The sequence below is a fragment of the Procambarus clarkii genome, chromosome 4, assembly GCF_040958095.1.
Source record: "Procambarus clarkii isolate CNS0578487 chromosome 4, FALCON_Pclarkii_2.0, whole genome shotgun sequence".
In the NCBI taxonomy this organism is placed as follows: Eukaryota; Metazoa; Arthropoda; class Malacostraca; order Decapoda; family Cambaridae; genus Procambarus; species Procambarus clarkii.
Window position 1 is genome coordinate 5,364,497 of NC_091153.1, and position 23,040 is coordinate 5,387,536.

The 23,040-nt window shown below is 43.3% G+C and overlaps 1 protein-coding gene across 2 annotated transcripts in view; it reads left to right on the forward strand.

Annotated features, from left to right (window-relative positions):
- The window catches only part of dcma (decima), a 443,230-nt gene that overhangs the window by 397,932 nt on the left and 22,258 nt on the right, over positions 1 to 23,040 (forward strand). For both annotated transcript variants that reach the window (XR_006772134.2, XM_045733876.2), the window contains exon 3: positions 1,733 to 1,899. Coding sequence is in view for 1 of the 2 variants with exons in the window: in XM_045733876.2 (XP_045589832.1) it covers positions 1,733 to 1,899 (167 nt within the window). In the remaining variant the exon portion in view is untranslated. The remainder of the gene's footprint in view (positions 1 to 1,732; positions 1,900 to 23,040) is intronic.

Genomic DNA, 23,040 nt, shown 5'->3' on the forward strand with positions numbered 1-23,040 from the left:
GTCAGGGTACAATCCCTGACCGCCCAAACAGTTAGGCACCAATATTTTTCCCCCGTCCCATCCCAAATCCATATCCTGATCCCTTCGAAGTGCTATATAGTCGTAATAGCTTGGTGATTTCTCCTGATAGTTCCCTTCCTTGTTCCCTTCCCTATCACTCAACTTTGCATAGTGATTTCTCTGGGGGTGTGCCCAGCATGCACGGGTCCGGTTCGGTCCTATTAATCTAATTTAAATTAGTTAGTCCCATTGCGATTATATCCCTGCCACTTCGAAATTGGTGGAATGGACTGGTCGAGACCCCATATATCATATATATATGATATATGGGTATATATATATATATATATATATATATATATATATATATATATATATATATATATATATATATATATATATATATATATATATATATATATGTCGTACCTAATAGCCAGAACGCACTTCTCAGCCTACTATTCAAGGCCCGATTTGCCTAATAAGCCAAGTTTTCATGAATTAATGTTTTTTCGTCTACCTAACCTACCTAACCTAACCTAACCTAGCTTTTTTTGGCTACCTAACCTAACCTTACCGATAAATATAGGTTAGGTTAGGTTAGGTAGGGTTGGTTAGGTTCGGTCATATATCTACGTTAATTTTAACTCCAATAAAAAAAAATTGACCTCATACATAGAGAAAAGGGTTGCTTTATCATTTCATAAGAAAAAAAATATAGTAAATATATTAATTCAGGAAAACTTGGCTTATTAGGCAAATCGGGCCTTGAATAGTAGGCTGAGAAGTGAGTTCTGGCTACTAGGTACGACATATATATATATATATATATATATATATATATATATATATATATATATATATATATATATATATATATATATATATGAAATACTGAGATCAAAAATATAAAGCTGCATGTCGCGTTGCAAACTTTACAATGTATTTTCCGGAAGGTGAGTTGTACTTGCAGTGTTACCTGGATGTTTAACGCTGGATTATCGGCCTTTAGGGGCTGATGAGGCGATTTAAACTTCGAGATTTTCGCTTGTAATTTCATTTAGTGGAAGAGCACTGTGTTGCTCTCTTCCTTTGAACTACCCGCCTCGTTGAGCGCTTTAAGGAGAATGGGGTCGTTACGGGAACACAAAACTCTCTTACCTCTGGACCTCACAAGTCTCTGAACCTCACAAGTCTCTTAATCTACCCTCCTCTCTCATTATCCCAATCTTCCCTATTCTCAACCCTCCCCATTCCACCTCCCCCTCTCAATCCTCCCCAGCCTTACTCCCCATCCTCTCAACCCACTCCACCTCCCTAATTCTCTCCTCTTCCACCACTCCATACCCCCTTCCTATCTTCCATTCCCTCACTCCTTCCACCTCTCAATCCCCCCCCCCACTTCAATCAACCCTCTCCACCCCGTCTCCACTTCCTCCTTTCTCGCCCTCTCCTTCTGCTCTGATATTTATCGCCCGTAACTCACAAGGGCCGCAGTTACGAGGGTGTGGAGTTACGGGGTGGAGGGAGAGAGGGAGGAGCCCTGTAATACGAAGCCAGGAGGAGGAACAGAAAAAAAACTTTTATAAAAACGTTCCAACAATCTTTTCCAATTTCACTGTGTTTTGTTTCGCATTCCCGTGATCAGTATTGTGTTGTCAACCACCCAAGACTTCTGATCATTCAGCACTAACAACCTTCCCTCTCTCTCTCTCTCCCTTCGTCCCAACAGCTGGTGGTGGAGATCAACTCCCAGGTGGCGCTGTTCCGGGACCTGTTGATCTGTGTCGGACAAAGTCGAGACGGACCCGAGCTGAGGGAGAGGATCAGGAAGGTCCGGCGTCAGTGTGTCGACACCTGCAAGCACGCCTCCCAGCTCCTCCTTCCTGGCATCAAGAAGTGAGTAGTAGTAGTAGTAGTAGTAGTAGTAGTAGTAGTAGTAGTAGTAGTAGTAGTAGTAGTAGTAGTAGCAGTAGTAGTAGTAGTAGTAGTAGTAGTAGTAGTAGTAGTAGTAGTAGTAGTAGTAGTAGTAGTAGTAGTAGTAGTAGCAGCAGTAGTAGTAGTAGTAGTAGTAGTAGTAGTAGTAGTAGTAGTAGTAGTAGTAGTAGTAGTAGTAGTCGTAGTAGTCGTAGTAGTAGTAGTAGTAGTAGGCATCCTGCAGTCTCGGGAGACTGTGGAGTTACGCTCTGGTTATCGAGGCTAGGGTAGCCTCTCCAGGGCACAAAGTCTGGGTCGATATGGAGGAGAAGTTGTTACCCATGCAGCAGGTCCTCTGTTTTCTATCACAGATGCTGTGAGCCGAGTAATCAACGCACTTGGGTGTTGACGAAGTGAGTACACCCGTATTAACTCTTTCATCAACGCCATCATGGAGTTACATGCGTTGATCACTCGGCTCACAGCACTTGCGATAGTCTTACATAGCCTCCAACTCTCCTCTACTGTCATCGCTTTAGTCAGCAGCATACAGAGGTTACAGAGGTACCTGCTGTACCTCAACCGAGGTACGCTTTCCATGGTTAATTGTGTATGCCGACTGTCATGGGATAATAGGCGCAGACCCAGAAGACTGGTGAGTAGAATTGGCGATGTATGTGGTGTGGTGTTTCTAGTGAGGAGGAGAGTGTGATGTGTTGGCTATGGTGATACAGTGAGATATGCAAGGTGTGTGATGGAAGGGTGTGTGGGGGGGTGTTAGGGGGGTCTGGGAAAGTGTATATGACGAAGATTGGGAGGTTGTTTGTTTTGGGGAGGTGGGGTGTGTGTGTGTGTGTGTGTGTGTGTGTGTGTGTGTGTGTGTGTGTGTGTGTGTGTGTGTGTGTGTGTGTGTGTGTGTGTGTGTGTGTGTGTGTGTCTGTGTGTGTGTGTGTGTGTGTGTGTCTGTGTGTGTGTGTGTGTGTGTGTGTGTGTGTGTGTGTGTGTGTGTGTGTGTGTGTGTGTGTGTGTGTGTGTGTGTGTGTGTGTGTGTGTGTGTGTGCAAATCCAAGGAGAGTGTGTGTGGGAGAGACAGGAAGAGTGTGTGTGGGAGAGACAGGAAGGGTGTGTGTGGGAGAGACAGGAAGGGTGTGTGTGTGGGAGAGACAGGAAGGGTGTGTGTGGAAGAGACAGGAAGGGTGTGTGGCTTGGAGGCGATAGAGTGTGTCAGGGGTAGATGAGGAGGCAATGTGTACAAAGGGGTAGAGACCTGACAGGACATATATAAACGCCCATTAATGCCACTATGTAAAAAGCACACCTCCAACACTGTTTGTGTAGAACAGACGAATATCTGTGAATTTATGTTTGTAGGTTAGATTAGCATTTTAAAAGCACTACAATCACCTTCTGTGGTTGATTGTTCAATAAATCACTGAACTATATGTTTAACAGATCTCTAACCCTCTCAATGGAGGACAGAAGAAAATGTATATATGGTGGTTAGCATTGTAAATGTGTGGCCACGTGTGTGGTAGAAAATAATTTTAAAAAATAAGACATGTGGAAGGACCTGGGCACAGGGTCGACCCGGGCACCGCAGGGTATACTCCTAGTAAATCTAGAAACTATTAGTGCAGACGGCGCACCACGCTTCCTTACACCTCATGCGACTGTTCATCTAGTTTTACCTACTTAAGAGTTAAGAGTCTTTTATGTAGTAGTGAAGTGTGGCACGCTATGGCCGTAGACTTTATTTTATTTTTCAATATATATGGGAATATACAATGTAACAAAGTTGTTTTGTAACAAAATTATATGCAAAAACTAATATCTTTCTCTATTTTCTTATTTTCAAAGCTCATTAGTTATTCATGAATGCTTGATGAGTTTCTGGGACAAATTGTCAACACGTAGAAACCACAATGAAAACAGAGAGAGAGAGAGAGTCCGAAATGTCAACAACCACTGTGTAATTATCTTCAAAGCTGGAGAGAAATATCAGCAAACAAGCGCTGTTGTATGCAGTACCGTCAGCAAATATTTTAACAGTGACACAATGTTGTCTTGTCTCTGTTCTCCAACATGCTGAATGTAAATTAAACAAAGCCTATGAGGTTGAAGTGTCTACTTTCATGTTCACATTTACGACAGTACTGAGTGACCGGTGCAGGAAATACAGCACTTTTTATACATAGTTCTCCCACTGTAGAGGGGCAAAAGTAACTGGACACTTGGGGCCAGATTCACGAAGCACTTACACAAGCACTTACGAACTTGTACATCTTTCCTCAATCTTTGACGGGTTTGGTTACATTTATTAAACAGTTTACAAGCATGAAAACTTGCCAATCAACTGTTGTTATTCTTATAAACAGTCTCCTGATGCTTCGAAGCTCATTAACTGTTTAATAATTGTAAACAAAACCGCCAAAGATTGGGAAAAGATGGACAGTTTCGTAAGTGCTTGCGTACCTGGCCCCTGACTGTTCAATTGCTTCTTCGCATAGTATAAATGCCATCTTCTGTGAGGTGTTATAGATCATTGTTAGATGCTGTGCCGACCTCCGGCGACTGTGTTAGACAGCCATGGGGAACACTGGTCTGGGGTTCTTCGCCTGTATTGTTCCGTGATTGCTCCAGTACTTTTTATATTCCAACTTTATAACTATGACCCAAAGTTTTGCCATCGGGAATTTCCCTTCTCTTGCGGTATCTGCCAGAGAGAAAACGAGAGAGAGAGAGAGAGAGAGAGAGAGAGAGAGAGAGAGAGAGAGAGAGAGAGAGAGAGAGGAAGAGAGGTGTGTGTATATATATATATATATATATATATATATATATATATATATATATATATATATATATATATATATATATATATATATATATATATATATATATATATATATATATATATATATATGTCACTATTAATATACGTTTATGTGTTCCAAGATACATAAGTCAGAGTACATGTTGAGGGAACTTTCTTAACGCCATTTTTTCAGTTTCTTTCAAGCTTGCCTTTTATGACTTGTCTTTCATGAAGTCATTTGCGTCTCGTGATTGCTTCCTGATACTGGACTAGACCGTCTATGATCACCACTAACAACTTCTCCAAAGTTTTTTAAGCATTATTTGCAACTTGTTGCAATGTAAATGCCTAAATAGCGAAATTTTAAACAAAATCGTGACTTCATCATTTTTATTTGCAACTTATGAGAAATATTTGCATGAGAAAATATACAAAATTTTTATATTTTTTTCGGAAACTTGTTGAAACGTTTTCCCGAACCTTTCATTTGGCTTCTTTTCCGTTGGTGTCGGTCACGATGCCCTGGCGAGCTGTCTTGCCTTGTTTCTGTAATGGCATTGTTGGTGGTCACTCTGGTTCTGGCATTACCTCGGTCTATTAACCCGAATAGTGTGTGTGTGTGTGTGTGTGTGTGTGTGTGTGTGTGTGTGTGTGTGTGTGTGTGTGTGTGTGTGTGTGTGTGTGTGTGTGTGTGTGTGTGTATTCACCTAGTTGTGCTTGCGGGGATTGAGCTCTGGCTCTTTGGTCCCGCCTCTCAACAGATCAATCAACTGGTGTACAGGTTCCTGAGCCTATTGGGCTCTATCATATCTACACTTGAAACTGTGTATGGAGTCAGCCTCCACCACATCACTGCCTAATGCATTCCATCCGTTAACTACTCTCACACTGAAAAAGTCCCATACATAGCATCAAAGCTGTGTGTGTGTGTGCTCACCTAATTGTGCTTGCGGGGGTTGAGCTCTGGCTCTTTGGTCCCGCCTCTCAACCGTCAATCAACTGGTGTACAGATTCCTGAGCCTATTGGGCTCTATCATATCTACACTTGAAACTGTGTATGGAGTCAGCCTCCACCACATCACTTCCTAATGCATTCCATTTACTAACTACTCTGACACTGAAAAAGTTCTTTCTAACGTCTCTGTGGCTCATTTGGGTACTCAGCTTCCACCTGTGTCCCCTTGTTCGCGTCCCACCAGTGTTGAATAGTTCATCCTTGTTTACCCGGTCGATTCCCCTGAGGATTTTGTAGGTTGTGATCATGTCCCCCCTTACTCTTCTGTCTTCCAGTGTCGTGAGGTGCATTTCCCGCAGCCTTTCCTCATAACTCATGCCTCTTAGTTCTGGGACTAGTCTAGTAGCATACCTCTGGACTTTTTCCAGCTTCGTCTTGTGCTTGACAAGATACGGGCTCCATGCTGGGGCCGCATACTCCAGGATTGGTCTTACATATGTGGTGTACAAGATTCTGAATGATTCCTTACACTGTGTGTGTGTGTGTGTGTGTGTGTGTGTGTGTGTGTGTGTGTGTGTGTGTGTGTGTGTGTGTGTGTGTGTGTGTGTGTGTGTGTGTTTGTGTGTGTGTGTGTGTGTGTGTGTCTTTAGCGTTACGTAAAGAATAAGTTATTCCGGCTGCCAGCGTGGTTCAAAGCTTGTTTGTACCTGAAATCTACCTGAAATTCACTTTTCGCTCCTTTCGTATGAACAGATTATTCTTAACCCGTACACTGCTCCAAACGCTTATCTGCGTTTTCTTCCGGTACTCAAATTGCAGTAGGTGATTGACCTGTACAGGTTTTTCAATACTTCCATGCACACTTGGATCTATGACTATAAATTGCTTAGCAGAGTGAAGGATAAGGGAGGAAGTTGCAGAGAGAGAGAGAGAAAGTGAACTTTACAAAAATGTTCACAAACCAGCCGTGTCTCTCCTGTCTGGAAGGACTAGAAGTATAGAACAAATCCACAAGATCCGTGACGAGGGTTCGAACCTACGTTCGAGAGGTAGGATCGACGTAGGTTCGAAACCTTGTGTTTCGATTCATTTGATTCATCACGCTGTTGTGATTTCTGTGTACTAGAAGTATAACATCAAGTCATATTCATTGAGTTTACTTCTTTCTACATATCTAATGCGTAAGTATCCACGTGGAAATTGAAACGAATGTTCCGAATGTTTTCGTGATCAGCACGTTATCTTGAGGTTATCTTGAGATGATTTCGGGGCTTTAGTGTCCCCGCGGCCCACTCTTCGACCAGGCCTCCACCCCCAGGAAGCAGCCCGTGACAGCTGACTAACACCCAGGTACCTATTTTACTGCTAGGTAACAGGGGCATAGGGTGAAAGAAACTTTGCCCATTGTTTCTCGCCGGCGCCTGGGATCGAACCCAGGACCACAGGATCACAAGTCCAGCGTGCTGTCCGCTCGGCCGACCGGCTCCCTACAGAAATACAGTATTTCTGTATTTCCTATATTTCCTTAATAATGTGTTGAAACGTGAAATTTTCGCTTCATTTTCATAATGGATATTTACGTATAACCGAATCACGTGTTTTTTAATTATTGTTATTCATATCTAGAAATGTTTTTTGCAGTTTATTTCAGAACTCTAAACCTTTGGGCTGGAATCACAGGTTAGAGTTAGAAATCTAATTCTAATTTTATCACATAATCGATCTAATTTGTAAACGGTAAAGATATACAGCCCGTGTTATCTACGTGTTAGATACTTCAGCAAACTCACCTGTTGTGCAAGCATTTAGAGGTTCATATTTGTCAAATGTCACAGCGATTGGGCAGTCTTCCAACCTCTATTTCTCCTTATATCTTAAAATAAATTGACAATCGTTTATGATAACAAAATTATTTATTGATGAAGGGAAACAATGGGATACGAATATTTGATAAAGAGATTTATGGTCGTGAGGAAGAGTAACAATTGTCGATTTTAGGTGCAATCGTCTGGCAAGATGGCGTCGAGACGTCTTAAAGGTTGTTTCAATCGTTGGAACTTTAACCAACAAGGAAGGGATAAAATCCTGCTTAATAAAGGGTTGTATAAACATGATCCTCATTCCTCACCCCCCCCCCCCCCCTCTCTCCTCATTCAACATTCTCTGAAATCAGAACTGTCGTTGAAGCTGCATCACTGCTGTGGGCAAAACTGATTGGGCTAATCTGAGATTAGTTTACTGCTGTGAGCAGCGAGTGACAATCGACATAGACAGGAACGCTTGATCCGTACGGATTTAGCGGAAAAGAAGGGAATTATGAAGGGAAAGGGCCAAGCCATTACGACTATATAGCGCTTGGAAGGGGTCAGGATAAGAATTTGGGATGGGACGGCGGAAAGGAATGAATTTAGCAGAGGAAGAGTAGCGTGGCCAGCACGTTGCTGTCTCGGGTCAGGCGCTGAAGGTGAATGATACTATCGAAGCAGATCTGAATATCAGAGTGACAGTATATTATGAGTTATAGAAGAAGTAAGACTTCGAATCGTTTTTCGAGGCTTCGGAGCGTCCGAATCGTCCTTTGAGACTTCGAAGCGTCCCAGTGCCTGAAAACAGTGCAATATAGCAACACATGACATGACGGGAGCAGCGTGTGACAAGACAGCCTCGACACCATGACATGACACCAGTGAGAAGGTAGCAGCGTATGACATGACACTCGTGACACAGGACATGACACCACCGTCGCCCAGCCAACACTCTCGCTGCCTGGTCGGCCTTTTATACTAAATGAAAACAATGCCTCCGGCTCCCTCCCGCTCTCTCGGCCTCTCATATATCCGTTAAAAATATTCCTCCATTATGAAGACGTCAACAACAGAGGTAAAAGCAAAAATATTGTGAACATTCCCAAGGAACATTTAAATGTTGTAAAAATATGATTACTACTAAAAGTAATTATTAGCATAGTTATATTTTAAATATTATTGTTAATAATATTAGTAATATTATTCTTATTTATATTAGTAATATAATTTATATCAATATTGTCATTAATATCAATTCTCTTCTTATCAGTATCAATATTGATGAGATAATCCACTGGGGCTCTTGAGGGGATTCGAACCCGCGACTAAGATATTGCTCTAGGGAGCCCTGGATGAATCAGTTAAATCCCATAATATATTACTTTTAGCATATCATGGTACAGTGCTTTAAAGCGTGTGTTTGGGCATGCCCCAAGTGCAGGTTCGAATCTTCTTCTGATTTTCCTCCTGCTGATTGCCTCATTGTTATCAATATCAATATTATTATCGGTAATGTAATTATTTGTCTTATCCAACTATTGTACTTGGCACGCTACAACTACTATTGTAGTTGTAGCAAGACTCAAGTGTATATGCTTGGACTAGTTGGTACAACTACGGCCTCACTTATTGCTGGGTCGGCGTTTGATCATCGAGTGTTTATGTGCGTTTATGTTTGAAAATTCATATTGTTATATTGAGGGATGGTGACAGGGTAGTTGATGGTGTGATGATGGTGGTTGATGGTGTAAGGGATGGTGACAGGGTGGTTGATGGTGTGATGATGGTGGTTGATGGTGTAAGGGATGGTGGCAGGGTGGTTGATGGTGTGATGATGGTGGTTGATGGTGTAAGGGATGGTGGCAGGGTGGCAGACTATTCCTTCTAGATATCTAAATATATCAAACCAGAAAATATTCAGAATGTTGTCACTATTTCTATATTTTATTGATATCTTCATTTGTTTAAAAGCGATTTCTTTGTATTAATCCCAGACATGAAAGAGACGGAAAAGAGATAGAAATATGGACAGACAGACAGACAGATAGACAGCAACAGAGAGAGGCAGGATAGCGTGAGAAGACAAAAATTAAATCAGTCTCTCCAGAGTCATAGTTTCATTCTGCAGGACTTAACGCTAGCCATCACAGGCTACTTACTCTAAGGTCAACTCTATAGCTATCGAATTAAGACGGCCCGACCTTCAGGTGACCACTCAGAAAGGCAAGTCAAGCCTAATGAGGGACCTAATTGATCGTTAACAGTAATGAGGACTCTGATGACATATATATGTGGACTTTTCTTTATCAAATGACTCACACATACACACACACACACACACACACACACACACACACACACACACACACACACACACACACACACACACACACACACACACACACACACACACACACACACACAAACACACACTGAAGATAGGTGTAGGGAGCAGGAGACCAGATACAAGGTATTATTTGGAGATGAAATACTTCAGGAGTCAGAGAGAGAGAGAGAAAGACCTGGGGGTTGATATCACGCCAGACCTGTCCCCTGAAGCTCATATCAAGAGGATAACATCAGCAGCATATGCCAGATTGGCTAATATAAGAACGGCCTTTAGAAACTTGTGTAAAGAATCTTTCAGAACTTTGTAGACCACATATGTCAGACCAATCCTGGAGTATGCGGCTCCAGCATGGAGTCCATATCTAGTCAAGCATAAGAATAAACTGGAAAAGGTTCAAAGGTTTGCCACCAAACTAGTACCTGAGTTGAGAGGTATGAGCTACGAGGAGGGACTACGGGAATTAAACCTCACGTCACTGGGAGACAGAAGAGTTAGATGGGACATGATCACCACATACAAGATTCTCAGAGGAATTGACAGGGTAGATAAAGACAGACTATTTACCACAAGGGGCACACGCACTAGAGGACACAGGTGGACATTGAGAGCCCAAATGAGCCATAGAGTCGTTAGAAAGAATTTTTTCAGTGTCAGAGTAGTTGACAAATGGAATGCATTAGGAAGTGTTGTGGTGGAGGCTGACTCCATACACAGTTTCAAGTGTAGATATGATAGAGCCCAGTAGGCTCAGGAACCTGTACACCTGTTGATTGACGGTTGAGAGGCGGGACCAAAAAGTCAGAGCTCAACCCCCGCAAGCACAATTAGGTAAGTACATTTAGGTAAAATAGGTAAGTACACACACAAATATACCTGAAGCCGACAGAAAAAGAAAAAAAGGAGGCCAGACTCACTGAGAATGACAAGAAGTGTGTGAGAAACTTTGCTAGAGATTCCAGGAAGTCTTCACAATAGAGGAAAGAGAAGAGCCTGAGCTGAGCAAGGAAGCATTAATCCAAGCAGCACTGTATAAATTTGAAATTACATGATGCGAAGTGAGGAAACATTTACCGGAACCGGACATAACAAAATATGATAAGAAAAAGTAGTGAAAAAGAGTCGAGGAATGAACTGCTGATGGTCGAAAGGGTTTAGAAGCAGACGCTAGATCCTGCAATTTTTACTCGATTTTACACCCCCACTCTCCACCCCTAGAAGGAAGGTGCATACTCAAGATGGAAGCGACTTGGTGCGTCATATAAAATTTTGCAACCGCTGCTGTTTAAAAGTTACGAGCTGTGTCGTTGAGCAACAGGATCCTTTGACTGAATTGCTTGGTAGTTTAAGCAACTCGTTCTCTCTAACGTTAACAACGTCATTAAACTGAAAGCTAAGACCTGTTCTTCTTCATCAGCTAATCTGAAACATGTTCCGGGAACTCACTCGCTGTCTCTCTCTCCCTCTCGTTCTCTCTCTCTCTCTCTTTCCCTCTTATTCTCTCTCACTCTCTCGCCCTCTCTCTCCCTCCCTCTGTTTGCAAGTGTGTATGCATGCTCTAAAATTGGGTCTCAGGGCGACTTCCTGACTTTTATGTGCCATGATAAAAGATCAGGATGAGGTTGGGGGGATATCCACCCCCACTGCCCCATCCTCCACATCCCTACCACCGCAATAACCCCGTGGTAGCCACCTCCACATAGCCCCCAACCACCCACAGAACCAGTGTGGCTCTGTCCAAACTGCCTCAGTGGGTTGAAAGTACTTAAATACCACCCATAGTGAGCCAGGTCACACCCACAGAACTAGGTATTACCCACAGGGACGAATATCACCAATAGAGAACCAGATACCCACACAGAGAACCAGATACCCACACAGAGAACCAGATACCCACACAGAGAACCAGATACCCACACAGAGAACCAGATACCCACACAGAGAACCAGGTGCCCACACATATGACCCACACCAACCCGCTCATCTGCCTAATTGCGTTATCGCTTTAATTTCATTCCTCTCTTGCATATGATTGAAATTATTGTTCCTGGAAGCACCCGGGACTGTGGAAGGGAATTGAGTGGCTGATTGAGGCGGGATATGCAATGGGATCAACAGTGGGACAGGAAGGGGAATGTGGGGCAGGGAGGGCTATGTGGGATAGGAAGGGGTATGTGGGATAGGGATGGGTATGTGGACGGCAGCAACATGTCAGAGGACGACGATAACGAGACAGAAAACGACGAGAACGAAGCAGTGTATCACGATGTTAGAGGAAATTAACTTCGAAATGAAGGAATCATTCTAAAAAATATCAAATTAATAATTGCTTTCCCCTGAATGATGACGAAATAATTATTTTCACTCGCATAGTATTTGAAAGAAGTGATAACTTGATAGAAACAAAAACAAAGTTCAATGAATTATTCGTCCCAAAACAATAATTCTTTGTTCTTTGTTTTTGTTTCATCCAAAAAAAGGACTATATATATATATATATATATATATATATATATATATATATATATATATATATATATATATATATATATATATATATATATATACATATATATATATATATATATATATATATATATATAATATATATATAATATATATATATATGTATATATATATGTATGAGGATGCCTGTATTATATATGCAAATCTTGTAAGCTGATTGGTTGTTTCCAGCTCAGGTAACTCACCAGAAACGGCATCTCGGGTCAATACTCAGCCAAGCCACATGAAGGAATGGCTCACTGTCCTGTCAGTTTCCTCGTAAATCTAGCATTATCGCCGAGGTTGAAAAGTCCCTAAATGAGTGAGAAGGTTGGGAAGGGGGAGGAGAAAACCTTGTAATAACTTTCGTCTGTAGAATGTATACATTTCTCGAATGATTTACGGCTAATATGTGATGGTCCTGGGGGATGATTTTCAACCTTGCAGCCTCCTGTTGGGTATCACGTTCTGGAGTCAAGATTTAGAGACGCTAATTAATCTGACATTTCGTAAGGAGCAGGTGAAGGGAGGGGGTTTGTGGGGCTGGTGGGGGGAGGGGGAGGGTTGGTGGGGGGTGTGGGGCAAGGTAGGGGAGGGGGGGCTGGTGGGGGGGTGGGAGTCTGGTGGGGGGTGGGGGGGAGGATGTGGGGCAGGGGAGGGGTGTGGGCCTGTATTCCAAGGCTTCCTCTCTTCCCATGCTATACCTGGCTGGAAGAAATAGCTAAGCATGTATACAAAACTTAATAATTTTTATGAACTAAATGGCTTCTAATCTACACGCTTCGCTCCATCAACACACGCAATACAGAGGCTTCAACGCACGCAATACAGAGGCTTCAACGCACGCAATACAGAGACTTCAACACCCGCAATACAGAGGCTTCAACGCACGCAATACAGAGGCTTCAACACACGCAATACAGAGACTTCAACACCCGCAATACAGAGGCTTCAACGCACGCAATACAGAGGCTTCAACACACGCAATACAGAGGCTTCACCACACGCAATACAGAGACCTCGCCACACGCAATACTGAAACCTCACCACACGCAATAAAGAGACCTCACCACACGCAATACAGAAACCTCACCACACGCAATACAGAGACTCCACCACACGCAATACAGAGACTTCACCACACGCAACACAGAGACTTCACCACACGCAATACAGAGACTTCACCACACGCAATACAGAGACCTCACCACACGCAATACAGAGACTCCACCACACGCAATACAGAGACCTCACCACACGCAATACAGAGACCTCACCACACGCAATACAGAGACCTCACCACACGCAATACAGAGACCTCACCACACGCAATGCAGAGACCTCACCACACGCAATACAGAGACTCCACCACACGCAATACAGAGACCTCACCACACGCAATACAGAGACCTCACCACACGCAATACAGAGACTTCACCACACGCAATACAGAGACCTCACCACACGCAATACAGAGACTTCACCACACGCAATACAGAGACCTCACCACACGCAATACAGAGACTTCACCACACGCAATACAGAGACTTCACCACACGCAATACAGAGACCTCACCACACGCAATACAGAGACTTCACCACACGCAATACAGAGACCTCACCACACGCAATACAGAGACCTCACCACACGCAATACAGAGACTTCACCACACGCAATACAGAGACTTCACCACACGCAATACAGAGACCTCACCACACGCAATACAGAGACTTCACCACACGCAATACAGAGACCTCACCACACGCAATACAGAGACTCCACCACACGCAATACAGAGACTCCACCACACGCAATACACTGACTCACACGACCAGATGTAAAGGCTTCTGAAGCAGATGTCGTTTCCTGACTGACAAACAATCTTTTCTTAAGAAATTGATCCCATTGAGCGAATTCCTTGCCGCTTATTGTGAGTTGTTTATATTGAGTCTCCGAGAGGGAAAACGAGGGATGGAATGAAGGGTGGTATATATATATTATATTAGTACTAACTAGTTTAACAACAAATTAACGGCTCGGTCATTAGGATCCCCCCCTTCGTCACCACATTCGTCTTAAGACAATTGCTTCCCCTCTATTCTCACTAATGATCTAACAATTACCTGACGAGCATCTGGAAGGGGTTGTCAGCACCTCCTCTCCCCCCTTCTTCCTTCCCCCCAGTCCCCCACCCCTTCCCCCAATCACCCCCCCCCCCTTTACCCCAATCAACCACCTTCCCCCAATCACCCCCCCCCCCCCTCAAGGCATTATAGGCGAGGGTCACGCCTCTTAAACTACGTGCAGCTAATTGGCTCACTATCCACTGTATTCCGATCGATTTCTAAATTTTGCATTCTTGACTCTATACGTGTGTGACAAGGGGTGACGAACGAACATCAATGGGTTTTACGCACGTTAATGGGAAATGGGTCTCAACTTGCCTCTCAGTTGATGTTTGATATTAAATGTTTTTTTTAATAAAGTTGGAAATTTTTTGGGCATGATTTATGATTGTATTTGTGTTGTGGGAGTTTATTCTCATTCTCCTTTCCTCTCATTCATCTGGATTTATCTCTCTCCATTTACTCCCATCTTTCTTTATGGCATTATGTCTTAAGATTAAGGAATATAGTCGTAATGGTTTAGTGTTTTCTCTTGATAACTACCTCCTCGTCTGCATCCTTGCTTTCTTTCCCTTTTGAGCTTTATTCTAACTCTGCTTCTGCTTCTGCTTCTGTTTCTGCTTCTGCTCCTGCTCCTGCTTCTGTCTCTGCTTCTGTTTCTGCTTCTGCTTCTGCTCCTGCTCCTGCTTCTGTCTCTGCTTCTGTTTCTGCTTCTGCTTCTGCTCCTGCTCCTGCTTCTGTCTCTGCTTCTGTTTCTGCTTCTGCTTCTGCTCCTGCTCCTGCTTCTGTCTCTGCTTCTGTTTCTGCTTTTATTTCTGCTTCTGCTCCTGCTTCTGTCTCTGCTTCTGTTTCTGCTTCTGTTTCTGCTTCTGCTCCTGCTTCTGTCTCTGCTTCTGTTTCTGCTTTTATTTCTGCTTCTGCTCCTGCTTCTGTGCTTCTGCTCCTGCTCTTCATCTTCCATAACTATTCGCTCCCTCTTCCTCCCCTCTGGACAGTTCCTCATACTTCGAAGGGTTATTATTCCGTCATCAAACTATTATGAACACAAAAAATGAGGATGCAAAGAAAAATAGAAACTCAGGAAGGGGCAGCAATAAACCAATTAAAAGTCTAAACACTACAGATGGAACCTTTAAAAGACCTTTAAATAAGTCTTCAAACTGTACTTGAGTCAAGAGTGAAACTTTTATCCCCCTTAGACTTCGCCCTCTGGATCTCAAACACCTAAGACTTCACCTTTAAAGTCTAAACATTAAAATGGAAATCAGACTTGCAAGCCAAGAGCCTGAAGAGCAACATACATAAAGCTCATGTAACTTAGAGTAATTGTAAAACAGTTCCAACACGGATTAAAATGTGTTGGTTCCCAGTGATCAGTGAAGGACTGGGTAGGCCGGTCCTCGGCTGAAGTAACTTGTTAGGTAAATATTGGTTCTCAAGGAGGATGGAAGGGATTATAGCGGATATAGAAAGGAACTTGGGAAGAAGACGTCGATTGAAGAATGGCGTCCCGTTGCTGGCTCCCCCCCCCCCCTGCACCTGGCTCCGTGGTAAATGGCTGGGGAATTAGGCGAACAGCAAGGATCATTAGGGAAGGTTATTGGACGCAGACAGGGATGGTTAGTGGACGCAGACAGGGAGAGTTACCAGCCGCAGACAGGGAGAGTTACCAGACGGAGACAGTGGGGTTAGTCGAATTTATTGGTGTGTTTCCTTGCACCTTATGCAGGGACAGGTTGGTGAGTTAGGCAACTGTTGTTGGTTGTATCCCGAGAAAAGGTAATTTATTGACCTCAGATGACCTCAGAAGGGAAAGAATATCTGATGCAGTACGTAAGTGTTGGAAGGCCCACGACTTAGTCTGAGTTCCTTGAGAGGTCATTTAGAGCTTACAGTTGTAACATTATCTTGGGAGATCTTCAAGATTTATATATATCCCAGCTACTGGCCCGTATATCCCAGTTCCTTGTACTCATGTCTAAGTTCCTTGTCCTCATATCCCAGTTCCTTGTCCTCATACCCCAGTTCCTTGTCCTCATATCCCAGTTCCTTGTCCTCATATCCCAGCTCCTTGTCCTCATCACCTTTCCAAGAGCTATATAGTCATACTGGCTTAGCGCTTTCTCCTCATAAATTATCTCACCTTTCAAGCTAACTTTCTCTATACTAATATAAGATTTCCTGACTGTATTTTCTGACTGTTATCCCTGACTAATCGCCTGCTAAAGTTTCCTGACTGCCATTCATGGCAATTCTCTCGTTACTGTTCCTGACTGGCAGATATGGCTGTTATACCTAACTGCCAATTAGGCCCGTTATGAGCGAGGAAGGGTACAAGAGGCGTAACTCCCAGCCACTATGGTGAGAGAGTGGATAATGTAATTTCCTAGCAGCGCCCCCAGCAGCGTCCCCAGCAGCGCTCCCAGCAGCAGCCCCAGCAGCGCCCCCAGCAGCGCCCCCAGCAGCGCTCCCAGCAGCGCCCCCAGCAGCGTCCCCAGCAGCGCCCCCAGCAGCGCCCCCAGCAACTCCCAGCCTCTTGCCGTCCGTGTTCTCAGCCCGTTCGATACCCAGCAACCAAATTGTCCTAGCTGCGTCCTGGTTTTCAGTTCAAACTCCTAGCTGTTTAAGATTCGCTACCTGGAACAAAAAGTTCCAAGTAGCACGGGCTATGGTGAGCCCGTACTGACTTATATTTTATTGGAGATGAGATAATTTATGAGGAGAAAGCGCTAAGCCAGTATGACTATAGCCCTTGGAAAGGTGACATTCACTCAAAAAAAAAAATCTACCAGTTACGGGGTATTCATGCCCGTGCCACCTCATGACAAAACCTCAAAATGAGGTTTTTGTCTATATTAAAGCATCTATGTCTATGTCTATATGTCTCTAACCACCGTGTTGGTGATAGAGGTATTGGTGGATATTTAATCTGATTTCTCATCTGATCTGGTTCAGATGAGAAATTTTGTCCTAATTTGTGTCAAGGGAATTTGAGATTTTTAGGTCAGTCGTGATTGTAGGTTGAGTGTCAGTTCCGTTGGACTTTTCCCCTATTAATACCGCTCACTGTTTCCTGTCAGTGTAAGTCCGTGTTTGATCCTGGCTCAGTGTATGTCTCTAATACACGTGACATCAGTGTACTGTGCAGTTACCGGAGTCCCATTCACTCACAAAGATCACATTCACTCCAAAAAATCTATCACTTACGGGGTATTCATGCCCGTGCCACCTCTTGGGTGGCTTAGTCTTCATCAATCAATCTGACTGTCATCTATTGTTGACAGTCAGGGAATGGACCTTGATACACTTCCCCTTCCCCTCCAAGATCACACTACTTCCTTTTCCTAGAATGCAACCTTCAAGAGTTGTCTAACTCCTGGGGTACCTAGTTTCTGCTAGGTGAACAGAGCCATCAGGTCAAATGAAACAATGTCTATCAATTTCTGTTCCTGGAAATCGAACCCTGGAACCTCCATTGTTTGTCGACAATGTAAACCATTGCACAACTTTGTTGAAGGAATATTTGTAAATTGAAATATATTATACATGTGGGGATTTTTTGGCATCACATTTTTTGTATTTTAAGGAATGCTAATATATTCGTTGGCCAGTTTTTTAATCTGGTCTTTATGCTATAACATGTTGAGACTGCTACAAGAATTTTGCCCCAAGAGTGTAACAATTATATGCGGTACTTACTATATTAACCTGCAATGTTAAATGGGATTCTTGTAATGTTATTTGTCTATTTGTACTCACTGCACTTGTGCGCCCCCTTGAGGGACTTGAAGTAGAGGGGGGTAGAAATAGCCTAAGCTACTCTATCCCTTTAGATGTATTTATTGCTTATCTCAATAAACATACTTGAACTTGAACTTGAACTGCTAATGTAACCAATAGATAATGTATAATTTTCTGGCTTTAAACGGACGTTGTGTGCTTCGGAATTAAGGCCTCGTTTGAAATCGAGTGAAGCAAGTTATCATGTCATAGATATTTGATATCTTCTTTCTGTTATATGATATGTTATAGAAGATATAACATATCTTCGCTATCCAAACATGACATAATATCGTATCTTCAACATAGACCAAGAAAGCGATGAGTCACAATAACGTGGCTAAAGTATGTTGACCAGACCACACACTAGAAGGTGAAGGGACGACGACGTTTCGGTCCGTCCTGGACCATTCTCAAGTCGATTGTCTAAATGGGAAGACAATCGACTTGAGAATGGCCCAGGACGAACCGAAACGTCGTCGCCGTCCCTTCACCTTCTAGTGTGTGGTCTGGTCAACATGGACCAAGAAAGTCCTAATGATAAAAACAGAGCAACAGAAAGAAAACGTGTCCTAACGGAATTAAACTATTTGAGATAAAAGAAGATATAGACCATTTGGTCACCATTTGGTCCGGGAGACATCTCCCGTCACGCAGGGTGCAGTTGCGCCTCCACAGATCTCAAGTATCATCTTTTGATGCTGGTAATGGCTCAAAAGGGCCACCACTTACGGGCTATTCATGCCCGTGCCACCTCTTGGGTGGCTTAATCTTCATCAATCAATCAAAAGAAGATAAACAGAGCAGCAAACTTAAACAGGAACAGGAGGTGGGAAAGAAGAGGTGCGCCACGAGACAGGACTAATCCTACACATTATTTTGGAAGCTGGGAAGGAGGAGGAGGACAGAGAGGCGAGATGAGAGAGAGATAAGTCCACTACGGGCTCACCATAGCCCGTGCTACTTGGAACTTTTTGTTCCAGGTAGCGAATCTTAAACAGCAACAACAATGAGAGAGAGAGATGGAAGCCTTAAAGAAAAACTGAAAAAGAGAGCCAAGAAAAGCTAGAAAATCAAGAACAAATGGAAAGATAAGGATGATTGCGAAACAAATCTTGAGTTGAATGCAGAAGACACAAGAGAGGTAATCAGAGATGTCTTCTGTGGAGGCTCTTTTTCAGGAGGCTATTTGTGTAGAAGCTCTTTTGTAGGGCCTCTCCTGTGGACGGTCTTTTGTAGAGGCTCTCCTGTGGACGGTCTTTTGTAGGGGCTCTCCTGTGGACGGTCTTTTGTAGAGGCTCTCCTGTGGACGGTCTTTTGTAGAGGCTCTCCTGTGGACGGTCTTTTGTAGGGGCTCTCCTGTGGACGGTCTTTTGTAGGGCCTCTCCTGTGGACGGTCTTTTGTAAAGGCTCTCCTGTGGACGGTCTTTTGTAGAGGCTCTCCTGTGGACGGTCTTTTGTAGGGGCTCTCCTGTGGACGGTCTTTTGTAAAGGCTCTCCTGTGGACGGTCTTTTGTAGAGGCTCTCCTGTGGACGGTCTTTTGTAGAGGCTCTCCTGTGGACGGGCTTTTGTAGGGGCACGTCTGTGGAGGCTCTGTTGTGGAGGCTCTGCTGTAGAGGCTGTAGAGGCTCTATAAAACGAAGAATGCACCTGTAAGGAGGGCTGCCATTGCCTCTGTGATATCAACACACGATGCTGGATTCAGTGAAAATTCACTCCAGTGAATCTATCGTATTATCGTATCGTATCTATCGTATTTTTTTTTAACCTGGGCGAAGCCAAATATTACATAATAGAAACACGATTATTGGACAATAAGAAGCATTCGAACACTTCTTAAATTACTGACACGAAATAAAATAAAATAAAATAAAATAAATAAATAAACGTGTAGCCAAGTACTGGATAATTTTTTTATATATAATTATTCGTCTCACGTATAAAAAATAGACCAATTAAATTACCAATTAACTAATCCCGGATTAGACAGGCTGTGCTGACCCTCAACCACTGCCTTGTGGAATTTAAGTGCCAGATTAAGTTCAGAAAAATTTATAGATATAAATGTATTGTGAAATTAATTAGATGACTACAAGGATGAATTTTGTGAAAAATATTAAATATTCGAAGTACATTGAGAGTCCGAACTGAAAAAACAACAAAGATATATTATGAAATTTATTTCCGAAAAGTGTATACAAGTCATATGCAGGCGATGAGTCACAATAACGTGGCTGAAGAATGTTCAGTCGACTTGAGAATGGTCCAGGACGGACCGAAACGTCGTCGTCCCTTCACCTTCTAGTGTGTGGTCTGGTCAATATACAAGTCATGGTAAAGTTTGTTATATATTTCACTGGCAGAAGAGAATTTAGGAGAATAAGAGAGATGGAATACGCCTTGAGGCATTGTTACTTGTAACCTCCTTGTTGTTGCTCCTTGTTACTGCCGTCATCTTGGAGGCCTGGTCGACGACCGGGCCGCGGGGACGCTAAGCCCCGGAAGCACCTCAAGGTAACCATCTCAACCATCGTTCATGTCAGTCCAAATGATTCTTTATTTTATCGCAGCATTTTTCCACTTCCTTCGGAAAGGTTTCTTCGATTGCCAGGCGATTGCTGAATCAATTATACCACGAGATAACCGGGGAAGAGTTTGAGTCAGAAAGCAAATGTCAAAATGAAAATGAGTCGCATGTGTGGAGTGCAGGGTTGCTATCTTGCTATCACTTATGCTCTTGATGTATGTGTTTATCCCTGGCGAGGAAACGATCCCCTAAATGGTAATGTTTGCAGCTGATGCAAAACTGATGAGATGGGTAAGGTCTGGAGATGATTCTAGGATTCTGAAGGAGATCCTAAATAAACTGGATGTGTGGCATGACAAGTGGCCTTTTGAGCTCATTCCTGGTAAATGCAAGGTAATAAGAATGAGAGGGAGAGAGAGTGGATAAAGAGATGAGAATGAAAACATTAGCATCTTTGGTGAAACTTGAAAATATAAGGACAGCCTTTAAAATATTCACAAGAGAATCATTTAGATCACTACGTAAGCTTAAAATATGCAGAAAAGACATGGAACCAACAAACTGAAGGAAGACTCTGAGGAGACATGATCACTACATACTGATGGGAGGAGCAGAGGAGACATGATCACAACATACTGATAGAATAACCAGAGATAGGAACATAAAGTACTAGGGGGGGGAAGGGAGGGTGAATACAATAGGTTTTCTAGCCTAAGTGGCAGTTGAGGTGGTGGAAGCCACTTTAAAACACAGTTTACATGTGAGTGTAACAGAGAACTACAACTTTAAGGAAAATAAACTGATACCCGATAGCTCTGAAGCAGAGTCCTAGCACTAGATGTCTCTCACACACACACACACACACACACACACACACACACACACACACACACACACACACACACACACACACACACGTATTTAAGCAATAGCTCTAAGCTCTTATCATGCAGTATTTCACTAGTTTTATGAAAATATAAAGTGTCTTGTGTACAACCGTGAAGAATTCTCCTTCTATCCTTTAAGTTTGAATTTGTTTTCTTCAAAACTTCCTCGAGAATCAAGTGGACGATTAGTGGCGAACTTTGAATAGTTGTGTCGGACTTTGGTAACGCGTGTCCTTACTTGGTAACGCGTGTCCTTACTTGGTAACGCGTGTCCTTACTTGGTAACGCGTGTCCTTACTTGGTAACGCGTGTCCTTACTTGGTAACGCGAGTCCTTACTTGGTAACGCGTGTCCTTACTTGGTAACGCGTGTCCTTACTTGGTAACGCGTGTCCTTACTTGGTAACGCGAGTCCGTCCAAACTGCACGTGTTCTCAATGGTTACGATGTCCTGCCTTTGCCAGGATGTCCTCCCATCCTACGATGTCCTTTCTGACTTCGATGTCCTCTCTAGCTACGATATACTACTTGGTTACGATGTCCTAGCTGGCTACGATGTCCTTTCTAACTTCGATGTCCCCTCTAGCTACGATATACTACCTGGTTACGATGTCCTAGCTGGCTACGATGTCCTAGCTGGCTACGATGTCGTCCCCGACGACTTGTACTGACCGGAGACGGACCATGCTTTGAGACTTTTCCATGTCCTGTATTGGATCTTTCTAGAAGTATCGTGCTGGCCGGCTCAGCGGTGACGTCAGACGAAGGCGCCGACGTCCTGGCAAGTCACGTGATACTAAACAACCAATCAGAAGTGACCTGACGAGCCTCACGTCACCGGATCCGGTCTTTGATTGGCAGGTTAAGGGCTAACTAGACCACTGTGAACCATCTTCTTAATACACACACACACCCTTCTGTAAGGGTTCGATACCCATTTTTGTTATCTCGTTAATCTAAGCATATAACAGGGTTCGAAAATATTATATGAAAAGGAGTTTTTCTGTTCACCTGGGTACTAGGAGACTCGAATCGCGAACTCTATGTGTGTGAGGGCGATGCTAGATTGTTTATTTCGACGGAATTTTCACATGTGTCTCCTCCGTGTCCCCATGTGTCTCCTCCCTGTCCCCATGTGTCTCCTCCCTGTCCCCATGTGTCTCCTCTCTGTCCCCGTGTGCCTCCTCCCTGTTCCCATGTGTCCTCAGACGCCACAACATTGCTATGTTTACCTCGTGTGCGTTTATCCCACTCGATCTTTTCTGGAGAAATGCAAATCTGTTTAACGTGAGGTTCATTTGTGTCTGCAATGTTGAATACTGCATTTACATATGCTGTGTGTGTTTGTGTGTGTGTGTGTATGTGTGTGTGTGTGTGT